This window comes from Diadema antillarum, unplaced genomic scaffold (genome assembly GCF_040938485.1).
Source record: "Diadema antillarum isolate AM-2024a unplaced genomic scaffold, OU_Dant_1.0 seq00001355_RagTag, whole genome shotgun sequence".
Classification (NCBI taxonomy): Eukaryota; Metazoa; Echinodermata; class Echinoidea; order Diadematoida; family Diadematidae; genus Diadema; species Diadema antillarum.
Genome location: NW_027272119.1, coordinates 1 through 13,049, shown reverse-complemented (window position 1 = coordinate 13,049; position 13,049 = coordinate 1). Strand labels below are relative to the sequence as shown.

At 37.5% G+C, this 13,049-nt stretch overlaps 1 protein-coding gene across 1 annotated transcript in view; it reads right to left on the bottom strand.

Annotated features, from left to right (window-relative positions):
• Window positions 1–12,586, bottom strand: part of LOC139708612 (coiled-coil domain-containing protein 186-like) — a gene marked incomplete at its 5' end in the record, with an annotated part of 47,814 nt that extends 35,228 nt beyond the window's left edge. Inside the window, 2 exons of the mRNA XM_071620555.1 lie at window positions 3,783–3,911; window positions 12,457–12,586. Coding sequence (XP_071476656.1) covers window positions 3,783–3,911; window positions 12,457–12,586 — 259 coding nt within the window. The remainder of the gene's footprint in view (window positions 1–3,782; window positions 3,912–12,456) is intronic.
• Between the last annotated feature and the right edge of the window lie 463 nt (window positions 12,587–13,049).

The following is a 13,049-nucleotide window of genomic DNA, read 5'->3' as shown; positions in this document are numbered from 1 at the left end:
CATGGCCGTTGAGGGCAGTATTATAATAATCTAATACAAATATTTATTTCAAACATAATTTTCAAATTGTGTGCAAAATCTTATTGACTTTTCCTTTTGTGAAATCAGGAAATAAAAGAAAATGGAATCCATGGTGGCCATTTTGAAAAAGGCTGCAATGGCCATAGAGGGCGCTATTTACAATAATGTAATACATAGGCGCAAGAAATATTTCAAACGAAATTTTTAAATTGAGTGCAAGATCTCACTGTCTTTTCCTTCTGGAATTAGTAAATTCGGAGAAAAAGGTGGCATTTATGGCAGCCAATTTTAAACATGGCTGCCATTGGCGCTGAGGGCGCAATTTGCGATGGCCCAACATCTAAATATATTTTGAATTTTATTTCAACTCGTTTGCAAAATCTTGTTGATTTTCCCTTCTGAAATGTTTAAATTTTTTGCGAAAAATTGTGTTTATGGCGACCATTTATGAAAAAATGGCTGCCATGACCGTTAGGGGGCGCAATTTGCGATGGCCCAATATCTAAATTTATTTCACATGTTATATCCCACTCGTTTGCAAAATCTTATTGATTTTCCCTTCTGAAATGTGTAAAATTTATGAAAACTGGCATTTATGGCGGCCTTTTTGAAAAAATCCCTGCCATGGCCATTGAGGGCGCAATTTGCGATGGCCCAATATCTGAACTTGTTTTTTATGCTATGTCCGACACGTTTGCAAAATCTTATTGATTTTCCCTTCTGAAATTTGTAAATTTTTACTATAAAATGGCATTTAAGGCGGCCATTTTGAAAAATGGCTGCTATGGCCGTTGAGGGCGCTATTTTCGATGGCCCAATATCTAAATTTATTTTAAATGTTATTTTCCACTTTTTTGCAAAATCTTACTGATTTTCCCTTCTGAACTTTGTAATTTTTTGCGAAAAATGGCATTTATGGCGGCCATTTTGAAAAATGGCTGCCATTACCGTTGAGGGCGTAATTTACGGTGGCCCAATGTCTAAATTTATTTTGAATGTTATTTCCCACTCGTTTGCAAAATCTTATTGATTTTCCCTTCTGAAATTTGTAAATTTTAACGAAAAATGGCATTTATGGCGGCCATTTTGAAAAATAGCTGCCATGGCCGTTGAGGGCGCTATTTTCGATGGCCCAATATCTGACTTTATTTCTAATGTAATTGTCAACATGTGTGCGAAATTTGGTGCTTTTATCATAAAATGCACAATTCCTCTAATTTTTCAAGCTATGCCGCTCCACTATGACAGGCTGGCTGGCATGAGTGGGCAAATTCTATGCATCGGGGCCTGCATACATGAGTTCCAAGGCACTGAATGAGTCATAACAGACAGTTACCAACACGCGACCTCAGCCCAGTCATCTAAAACAACCCCATCCCCCCCCCCCACACACACACACAAATACACACATGCACACACATCCTACACACAACACTACACAGCAGCTGCCATGAATGATTACACTTTGTACTGTTGCAAAACATGATCCTATGTAAAGGTACAACAGACTGGTCACAGGAACAGCCACAGTCAGTGACCCAAAAATCGCTGTATTGTTAAGTTTGCACACACAATGCTAGTACCTGCCTAGCTGATTAAGCAAGCATACCATTGTGTAATATCTAAAGCCTGTAGTATGGAACAATAATGAAAATCTAATTAGAACATTTAACAACTATAAGAACCACAGACCTGCATATCTATATATACATTTTAATGTAGCACACAATAATGAATACATACAAAAGATTGTGGGAAATGTAGCCTAATGAAGGGGAAACTATACATTGTTACTACTCTCAAGGTAGTTAGTACATATCTAAACCAAGACATGCATTCATCCATGTTCATGGTGTACATAGATGCAAAGTAACTAGTCAAGGTATATTTGGTAACGCAGACACAGACTCATTTTCAGCCTCCTGATTTGTTTACCTGTTCTGGAAATGAAAGTAACAGGCTCTCAATCTCATAATGTTCAGTTTTGTTCAGCATAATATCCACCTTCATTCTCCTTATAAGAGTTAGCTACATGTAGCATGATATCACTGTAGATCTTTACAGGAACTCTAGTGACCTCACCTAGTGGTTCGGGCATTCAAACAAAGCTTTGAATACGTATTGATTTGGTTGGGGCTTGGTTTCAAAATTGTGATAACTGTGTTTGCTGACTGGAGCAAATTTCAACACGAATCACCACTCACAAAACTAAAGCTATTATGATGCTGATTACCTCAACCAACAATCATTTGAACCGCATAATGATAAGATATCATTGCAACCTATGCTGTAGAGTAACCATATTGATATTCGGGATTCAGGGTTCATGGGCTCCTCCTAAATTATCATATCAACCAAATTACTGGGGGGGGGGGGGGGGGGGCTTTATTCTAAGTCTATCAAAGCTAATCAATGCTGTAAATGTATTAATCCAGAAAATTAACTATTGGCATTGGTCACAGTCTCAAGAAATTCTCACAACACAATGTGAGTGTAAATGTGTGAAGCAAAATCACCACCAACAACAACGACAAAACAAATCAAACAATGATACAATCATCGAATATAAATTTCTTTTGATTTTCTCTCATGTCCATAGAATATTCTCAGCCTTTGTCCATGACCATTACAGATGGGTTCTCAATCTATACATTTTATAGGGTTTTGGAGATATCATGATCAGGAACTGACTACTTGTAAAACTTCTTGCTATTTCACGCAGATAACAGCATAAAACTTGCTCAGACATACTGAGGGGTAAGTGCTACAATTACACACTGCAGTTTGGTTCTCACACATTCATAACACAGGATGATTAACAGCTGGAAACTGCATGGCACCATTTTAAAGAACAGAAATAAGCATAAACACAGTTAAAGTTCTTCTTTCTCACAACACTTTAGATCAAAGAAAAGATGTAAAAAAATACCTTCACAAATTTTAGAAAACAAAAGGAATAAAATGCAATAAAAAAAGCAACAAAAACTATATATTTAATGAAACTTTTCTGCAACAGAATCTAAATATTTATATTCAGTTTTACTGGAACATCTGTTTGGAAAATATTGGCTTATTCCCACCCTTCCTCCCCCCCCCCCCCCAAAAAAAAAAAGGGGGGGAATAATAATAGCTTAAGGTCATAAATGCAAAAAGAAGGGGAGCCAGAAGATCTTTGATGCTGTCAACTACTTTAAATGTCTCCCTAAAAACAAACTAGGAAGTAAGTATTTCACACAACACTGGTGGAGACACTCGGTGACATCCCTGCTGAAAATATAGAACAAATACACAGACAAATAAAAGACAATCTTTCATCACACTGATCATTAATTTTCAGGTTCATTCGACCAAGATGTTTGTCTTCACTCCGCCACAGAGGCAGAATTTTATTGAACATCAATCTCTAGTTGACTTTCAGACAGATTTTACAGGCTAGACAAGTGATCCACACACGGTTATGAATCTGTTCTTGTCTGAAGTATGGATCCTTTTGCACATTCTAGTGTCAACTCCACTGGCCAAGTCAACAAAAATAATCAGTCCCAATTTACATTCATAGCTTTATGTGTGTCATTCGTCTGCACCTGTATGCAGAAGTTGAATATTGCCAAGTTGATGCATTTTCCTTAGTCCTGTCAAGATCAACTTACACATATTGTACATGATGTAGGCAGGGTTGAATGTACGTGTATTTTGATTTCTAAAAATATATGTGTAATTCAGAGAGTGCTTGAAGAGATATATCTTTGAAATGCTGTTACCTTGTCAACCCTTTGGATCATGTCATGCTGGAGTTGGCTGATGGCTTTCTTGGCCGCCGAGTCGTGTGATATCTGGCGTTCCCTGGCGACGGCTATTTCCTTCTTCTTCCCTTCCAGCTCCTTCTCCAGCTGATGTTGGAAGTAAAAGGTGATAAGATGCATTTCAAGAAAGAGAGAGAGAGAGAGAGAGAGAAACAGAAACAGAGAGAGAAGGAAAGAGAAGAAAATTAATTCCCTGAACATGATATATGTGTGTAAACAATCTGAGTAGGTGCCTGCATGTGTTATTTGAATGGCTGTCACAGTTTGTGAATAATGAGAAAAAACACTTGTTTTCTGTGATATCACCAATTTCAAATGATTACCAAGGTACATGGAAACCATTTGAATGATGACACCCACAAAAATGCCGAGATCAACATCCATAATAAAATAATGACAAATATTATAAATGTCTATTGTGATCCAACAGCAAAGTCATGTCTGTGATCTATGGCTTTAAAAAAAAAGAAAAAGAAAAAAGAAAAAAAGGGGTCGGGTTATGCAGTGAGTCTAAGAATCTCTCCTACCTGAAACACAATCAGCAGCATGTCAACATTACATTTGTTTTTTCCTACTTGCTTCTGCAGCTTGTATTGCAAATTTGTCAAAAGGAAACAAAGCTTTGTTTGTTACATACACTCACTCCACTGATAAATTTCACAGGACCCCAGCACTTTGAGATTAGACTGAGATCCACCTTTACCTTTTTTTTTTCTTTTCTTTTTTTGAAATTCTACCAATAATTTTGTGTGAGTGTCATGCAAAGAAATATTCCTAATCTCATAATGTACATGTAACTTGCCACATTATGTCCACACACTAGGGCTTTTCTGATGCACACACCAATAACTCCTATGTGTGAATATGGCTTTATATTGTACATATGGGGGGGGGGGGGGGGGAGTTGATAACACCTAATGTTACACACATTAGTGATAACCGATGAAAATGTGTCACAGAATTCGGACAAATGTTAAAATTCTGCATTTACATATATGACAAATCATATCTATCCCCTAATATATAATATGGTACAATGTATGAACAAAACATCATAAGCATGATACAGAAATTAAAGAATTGTTAACCATTTAAAGAAAAAAAAAGAAAATATATGATGATCAAACTGGCTGGAAATTTGAGCCACACATGATCTCACTTAATCAGCCCATATAAAGCATAAACATATGTGTGATCACATGACATATACTTCAAATTCAAATTAGATTTTACAAAAATAATCATCACAAACGATACACATTCTCTCATTCAGCATGTGCTTGAAAATACATGTACATTTACCTTACAGAACCAAACAATACCAGGAAAAAACTGGCAAATATCATACACACAATGTGGGAGGCATGGTGATAAATCATAAAAAAATTCCCTCTGGACTGATTGTCCATTTGTCATTCTTTCATTTTCAATCTATACCGGTAATAATTTTTCTGTGTAGTTCATTCAACCTACAAAAGCAGCACAATTTTCAATTGTTTGGCTTTAAAGGATGTAACTACAGGTATGGCATGAATTCTTCCCAGCTCTGTGCCTCTTTTTCGATACATGGCATCCACACTTCATAATGGTAAATTGATAATGTTTTACACAGCGACTCGAGGAATTTTGTACTTGACTGACCCCTAATGATAACGCACAAATCCTGTTGGAGTATTATACTTCTGCAAAAATAAGTGAAATTCATTCGCAATGTATATTGATCAAGCACAAAATAACTAATCGCCTGAATATTTTCATCTTTGCGATATAATACCTATTTAGACCTTAACCTTCTCACATCCTGAAACTCATCACTTTAGGCGCCGTCTATATGTTTATGTTCTCATTCATCACTTTAAGGGAGCTCTATCATAACTTAGAGCACAGCATACCATGGAGCTTTTGTTGCTAACAACATGAAACATACCAACACATGAACACCTGTAAAATGTGTCGGGAGTACTTATACAAGCTCAAACATGACGGATGTCAAAACACCAAATGAATAGGTACATATATATATGCATCCTCTGCATTCTGAATGAGGAGCACCATCAAAAAGTGGCTATAAAATATGTCAGAGGCACTACTCATACAAAGCACATTAAAGTGGTCTACAGCACAACAAAATATCATCTTTGCTGCACACATACACACACACACAAATAAATATCGTCATAAATCAGATTTTTCCCACTTGGCCAGTAATGCCAGTGGGTTGTATAAGATGACTGCCCACATACATTACAAGAGAAAGACTACACATAGTTCCCCCTTCTCCCATCCCCACCCCTCAAAAAATGCTCAGAAATTACAAAATCTCTGAATGCCATATTTTTCAAAGGATCTCCACTGAATGCTTTAACAGCAGCTACGTGGCAGCTACATTACATTTCATGCTCAAGATGTATTTCAAAACCTTTACACACATGCACACACACAAACACACACACATACATTGTATGCACATAGGCACACACAATGTACAAACGTAGACAGAATTGAAGGTTCTGGCAATGTTCACAGGATGAACCATGACTACTTAGATTCAATGTACACATAACATGCATTACTATTCATCACCTCTATCTGTGAACAGTCACAGTTTCTTCAAAACTTGCTTAATTCTTCCCCAGTCCTTGCTTTTGTTTCATATTTAAACACGGCGTGGCTAGAGCAGCTTCACAGTGTGCATAGATCCTGTAGTTTGTGCATTTTGTTTATCAATTACATCAAACGTAAGGATCTCACATACTCCATGCAACATGCAAAACTGAATGCCCACTAATGTGTGCATCCTCCAATTTTCAAAAGGGGGGCACTTTACTGGTAGAAATGATCAGTCTTGAACTGAGCCTAGGATGCCTATGATGCATTTCAGACTGTGGGTAATAATTTGCCTGACAGGGCAAACATAATAGGCAATCCAGCATCAGGCCACAGCCATACTCCTATACAAGCTCCCAATGTCTAGTCTCTGCTAGCTCGCCTGTACACAAAACTCCTTGTTTTGCCATGCATGCCACACATGCATCAAACATTAACAGGCTAGGTAAAAGTGGCTGGTTTTACCATCATTTGTGTGCATACGTTCGTGTGTGTGGTGTTAACCTTTTTCCCACTAAAGAGTAAGAAATAGGAGGGGGCAATATGTTCCATTCTGATAGCTGGTTTTGGGACCTTGCATTGACTAATTGTTGATCATGCAACTGCTAATTGACTTTTGCTCTTGTTTCTATTGACTTGATTTCAGCATTTTTTATGTTGTTGTTGTTGTTTGTTTGTTGGTACTTTTTTCTCTTTTTTTTGGGGGGGGGGGGGGGGAGTAAATGGAAGGAGATGGACATGTGACATAAATTCATGGTAGCACTTCTCCTCCAGGAGCCCTGCCTGATACAAATGCTAGAGATCAGTCATCACACTGTGTGTGAAAATGCTTCCTCTGTGGAAACACTTGATGCACTGGATACAACATGTATCCAAAACTGTCTAAGGGTGCGTCAATGCTCAATTTGCAAAGGCAGAATCGGCGTTTGGAAACACTGATTCAAAACACTGATTCAAAATGGTAATCCAAAACATCAGCCACGGGGGGGGGGGGGGGGGGGGGGGGGGGTACAGTTGCATTTGTGTTTGCTACATTGACCTAAGCAGGCATGTCATATTGGGACATGTGTGCTGTCTCACCAAAAGTTCTGAATTGAGCGTGTGCATTGTCCATATTTCAACTTGGTACATATGTGGTTAGCATGCCTATCATTAATACAGTTTAATATCATTCAATTTATTTACCAGTGCTAGTACACCCATGTGGGCTTCAGACAATATATGTGTTTTTGTTTTGTCTTTACCATCGTTAACAATATCATAGCGTACTGTAGCAAGCCGTTAGTGCATCAACGTGTCAGTATACGAAAAGCTGAAACTGTGCCAACAAGGAGCTCGAGCTCGAGCTAGATGTAGGAAGGGTGGCTGGCCAGGCAGGTGAACCAGAGAGGCATTGAGATTACCTCAAACATTATGTGCTTTGCGTTCATGCTTCCCTTGTAAATGTGATTAGGAAAAACGGTGAACATAAAAGCAAATATTTGCGTATTAAGAATCAGTGTTTTCAAATGCTGTTCATATTGAGATGAGTTGGGACCCAACTATGCTTTGCACTCATCAAGTTTCAAAATACTGATCATGGCCCCGTAAAGTTGAGCACAAACACACCCAAATGGACAAGAAGTGTAGCAAAGATCAAAACCAATCAGTGCTTTGGTAGTGTTTCATTTTCTTTCTCCTTGTGTGAAGTAGGGTCAGCTAGAGGGCAAGTCCAAGATAACGCGCACGTAACGTATGGGACATTCAGAGACTTTTATGACCTGAAAAATAGTGTTAATGGCCTTTGATCATATTGAACTTCATCATGGTGATTGATATCTAGGAGAAGTATAATCATGTAAAAAATTGAGAAACATTACCTTGACAATTATATTCTAGAAGAGAAAATATGTGCCGTTACGTATGGGACCAGAAAAATTTTGTTTTTTTGAACATTTTTTTCAACCTCAAAACTCTCTGAAAGTATATCATTCTACAACTTGTAACTCACTGTGATGAAAGTCACAACACTCAAGATTATCACAGGTAAGTTTCATGTCATTAGGCAAAAAGCTCTAATTACAGGTTCTAATTAAAGACAGACATGACGCGTTACGTATGGGACAGTTACGTATGGGACAGTTTGTCCCCCATTCATTTAGTGTGTGAAGAACCATGTTTATGGGTATTTTGCATAATTATTGAAGTAAAATCAGTTGAAACTACTCAAATACTGATCCAGATTGTCAAGGAAACAATATTCCCCAAATATTCACCATCATAATCATATTCAATCATATTTTTATATATTTATGACCAACCTGGGTATGCATGCCCTTTGTCCCCCATTCGTTTAGTGTGTGGAGAACCATGTTTATGGGTATTTTGCAAAATAATTTTGCAAAATACCCATAAACAAATTTTTGCATAATTATTGAGGTGGAATCAGTTGAAATTACTCAAATACTGATCCAGATTGACAAGGGAACAATATTCCCCAGATATTTACCATCATAATCACATTTAATCATATTCTATATTTTTATGACCAACCTTTAGTATGTATGCCCTATTTTTATCAGGATAGTTACAACTGAAAAATTGAATAGTTTAAAGTGTTTACTTCCTATGATGAAGGGCAGTTTGCCATTCAGTTTCAATAAAAATCAACTTGACACAAGAAATATCAAGTTTAATAAATAAGCAATACCTGCTGCATGGAACCCCAGTGATCGAGTAGATTATGATGTCTGTCTAGCAGTCAGGTCATTGATTCGAGTCACACCTCAGTATGTATACCCATGAATTTTGTTGTGGCTACTATTGAAAACTGAATAAGGACAATTTGTGTATCACTTGCAATAAATAAAAAAATCATTTTACTTTATTTTTTTTTACGACCATTTCAAATTCGAACTCCATACATAAACTTTGAATTCCTCTAGTCTTACGATTGTATGCTCTTAAGTAATTCATATAATTGGTTTCCAATCATCTCATTAAATGTTGAAAACTGAATCCTCATTTCTACAAAAAAACTATACCATCCCTTTAATGCTGATTTTTCATTGTGTATTTTGCCATTTTCCCCTCCCCCTTTCTGAAAATTGTTCAGTCAAGTTCATGTATTGTTTCAAGTGTCTATAACTCAAAAAGTAGCTACAATGTTGGGATGCTTTCTTCAGGATGATTGACCATATGTGTACTGAGAGACCTTCCCAGCTAGCTACATGCATTCACATGCAATATGTATGAGGATGTCCCATACGTAACGCATTTGTCCCATACGCAACATTATTTCAATGCCTAATAAAAAATGTTTCTTTTACTTTTTTTTCTTTTTTCTCTGGTATTTAATTTCTCCAAACAATAAATTAGAACTTTCCAAAAGGGCATTAAAATAACCTTAGCAATTTCAGAAAAAACCTAAAAAAATGACCTCATTTTGTTATGTATGGGACATCTCATGATAGGACACGAGCTAATTCGCATAATCATTTGCATAATCCCTAACTTTTCATACCAAGTTAAACTATGTGATGAACTTCTTATGTCCACATATAAATCAAATATCATTTGCTTTCCTTTGAATTAATATGAATTTTTATAAATGTCCCATACGTAACGCTGTGTTTCACATTTATGCAAATGAAGCCCTTGAAATTTGCATAAATTTACATAATATCATTTTTTCCTCCATGGAAATCAAAACTTCAACTCATAAGCTTCAAAATGATACCAAACATGTCAATATTGATCAAAGATGAAATTTTGCCTTCTGAGGGGACCTTATCTTGGACTTGCCCTAGAATAAACATATAATCAGAAACTGGGTGTGACAATACTGACATATGTAATGTAGATAATGGATTCCTCAGTGTTATGCCTGGTCACTGATTGTACATTGCAAATATTTACACATAGGGCCTACACAGTGTACAACCAAGGGCATATTCTATGGCACAGACAGAGAGGATTGCATGAATGTATAGGACAGTGCATATAATGCAGACTGTTCAGTCACTTCAGGGCAATTGATACAATTGTACCACTTGCTTTCTAATACCAAAGAACACTCTTTCTCTCTTTCTCTACTACCTTACCCCACCCCTAAACTAGCAGCAGAGATTTTTCCATAAGGAAAGGAGATACATCACTCAACCTAAAGGTTACCTAATACGACATTGCTCATACACTCCCTAAATAGAAATGGATTTTGACACTTACCCCCTACACTGCCTCCTCTCTCTCTCTCTCATTCACTCCCCCCCCCCCCCCCACTCTGTAGCTCTGTAGCTTTTTCTCTGTCTTCCTTTCTTTCTTTTTCTGTTATTCTTTCCTCTCTCCATCCACCCCACCCCTATCTACATATCTGTTTGGTTGTGCAAACACAATGAAGAGCACTAATATCTATATATACAGGCATTAGTGACCTTCTCCTAATCCAATGGTCACTTTCAGCTGTTATGTCAGCTCAAACTTGACCTCTTCATCACACTTCTTGAGCCCGGTCAATGAAGACATTTCAAGCGGATCAAATGCCAGGATTCAACCAACCACACACAGCATAAGGTTATGCAACAGCACAAAATATGTCATACTGTAAAGCAGACTGGTGCCTGTTGTGCATCTGTTCCTATTAATCATTACTACCATTAGTGTTAATAGTATACAACTATCATCATCATCATCATCATTACCTTGATCACTTCGACTACTACTACAGTGTACTCCCGTTATAACGAACACGGGTATAACAAAATTCCGGTTACAATGAAGCGAAAATCTCAGACTGCAACATTCTCTGCTCTATGTTTTTGATTGTTTACTTGTTTAGTTAAAACAAAATGTCGATATCTATAACAATAGAAGACTGTTGGTCCCAAGGACTTTGTTTTAACGGGAGTCTACTGTACTGCTGCTGCTGCTGCTGCTAGCTACTACTATACACTACTGCTACTACTACTACTACTACTGCTACTGCTACTACTACTACTAGTAGTACTACTGCTACTACTACTACTGCTCTGAGTGGCCTATTACTACAACTATACTCTACTGCATATGTATACAAGTGGCAATACAGGTGAAATACAATACAATGTCCAAGTCAGATTAAGAGTTGACAAAGGCAAAGAGCTACACTAGAATTCCAGCTGGAAAAGTAAGCAAGTGATACACACAACAAGGACACAGGTAGTGTAGTTCTACTCAACAAAATCTGATCAGTGACCCGGGCTTCTTTATATAGCATACTAAATTGATATCCAAGAGTGACCGTACGGAATTGACATCTGCGAAAGTGTACATGTACCTTTGTATGTACCTGTAACAACCATTCATAGATTCATGCATGAATGACCCCTCGTGACTCTTTCTTTCATCTAGGCTCACAGAGTTACCGTACTGGGAATGTTTGGGGGATTCAACACTCATTAAAACTTAGTGCATACAATGTATGGCTGAACCTTAAGAAAAGCACAGAATGGACAAGAGTTGGCCGGATGATCGAGGTTGGACTGTAAATATGACATTTTACTTTTCACACCCAATTTGGCAAAATATAATACAACAATTTGTGAGAGACACCAACAAATGTAACAATTGATGTGAAAAGTTCAATCCGCTGTGATAAATCAAGTGTCTCTATCACTCGTACATCCAGACAAAGCGATAAGTTAAAGTGGATCAAGATAACTCACACACACACACACACACACACACACACACATACAAAAAAAAAGCAGTTGACAGTTTACTCTACAGGCACCATCACAACTTACTTCAGAGTTCAAAACATTCATGAAAAGGAAAATCAAGGAGCATGCTGGCTTTTGCTGTATACAAAGTATCTGACCACAAATCCCATTTTCTGTAAAGGTCTCTATCAAGTATGACACTAATCTTGCTTGCCCTGGGCCCTGTTTTATGGAGAGTTAAAACTGATTATATAGTTGATTTTCATCCTAAGTCTATGGCAGCCTGTGTGGTAAGAGATTTTACAATAGATTACATCTTTTGATAAAATGGGGCCCTGGTCACTCACCTCTTTGATGCGAACAAGGTGGACCTTCTGTACAGCTTCTGCCTCTTTCCTGGCTTCCGTCTCTTGCTTCGTCCTCTCTTCATCTAGATCTCGAGACTGCTTTGAGCTGGCTTGAACGGTCACCCTCAGACTGGGGGCCACGAAAGATCACAAGCAAAGAAATGAGTTGCAGAACAAAGTACAACTTGACTGTATACTCTGTGAATGTATCAGTTCTGATATGAGAAGTGAATGGCATGCAGGGCACACTGTGCTTCATCAATTCTGGATTGAGGTCAACTGAATAAGTTTAACAGAATACTAATATTTTGGGTAAATAATTATTGGTCTGAGGGGGTTGACAAATTCATGATAATGTAATTGAAAGACTACCCTTCACAGCAACAAGGAGGAACGACATCACTCTGTTTTTGTAAGTTAGAACTTAATTTCATCTTTTGTCAATTTCCACATGTTGCACCTCCAGTTGCTGGGTGTACCTACTATGAACATATTTTGATTTCATAGCTAGCATATGCACCTGAAACCCCATGCTTATTTCCCATTACCCCCCCCCCCCCCAACATACAGTACAAACAAAAAAGAGATATTTC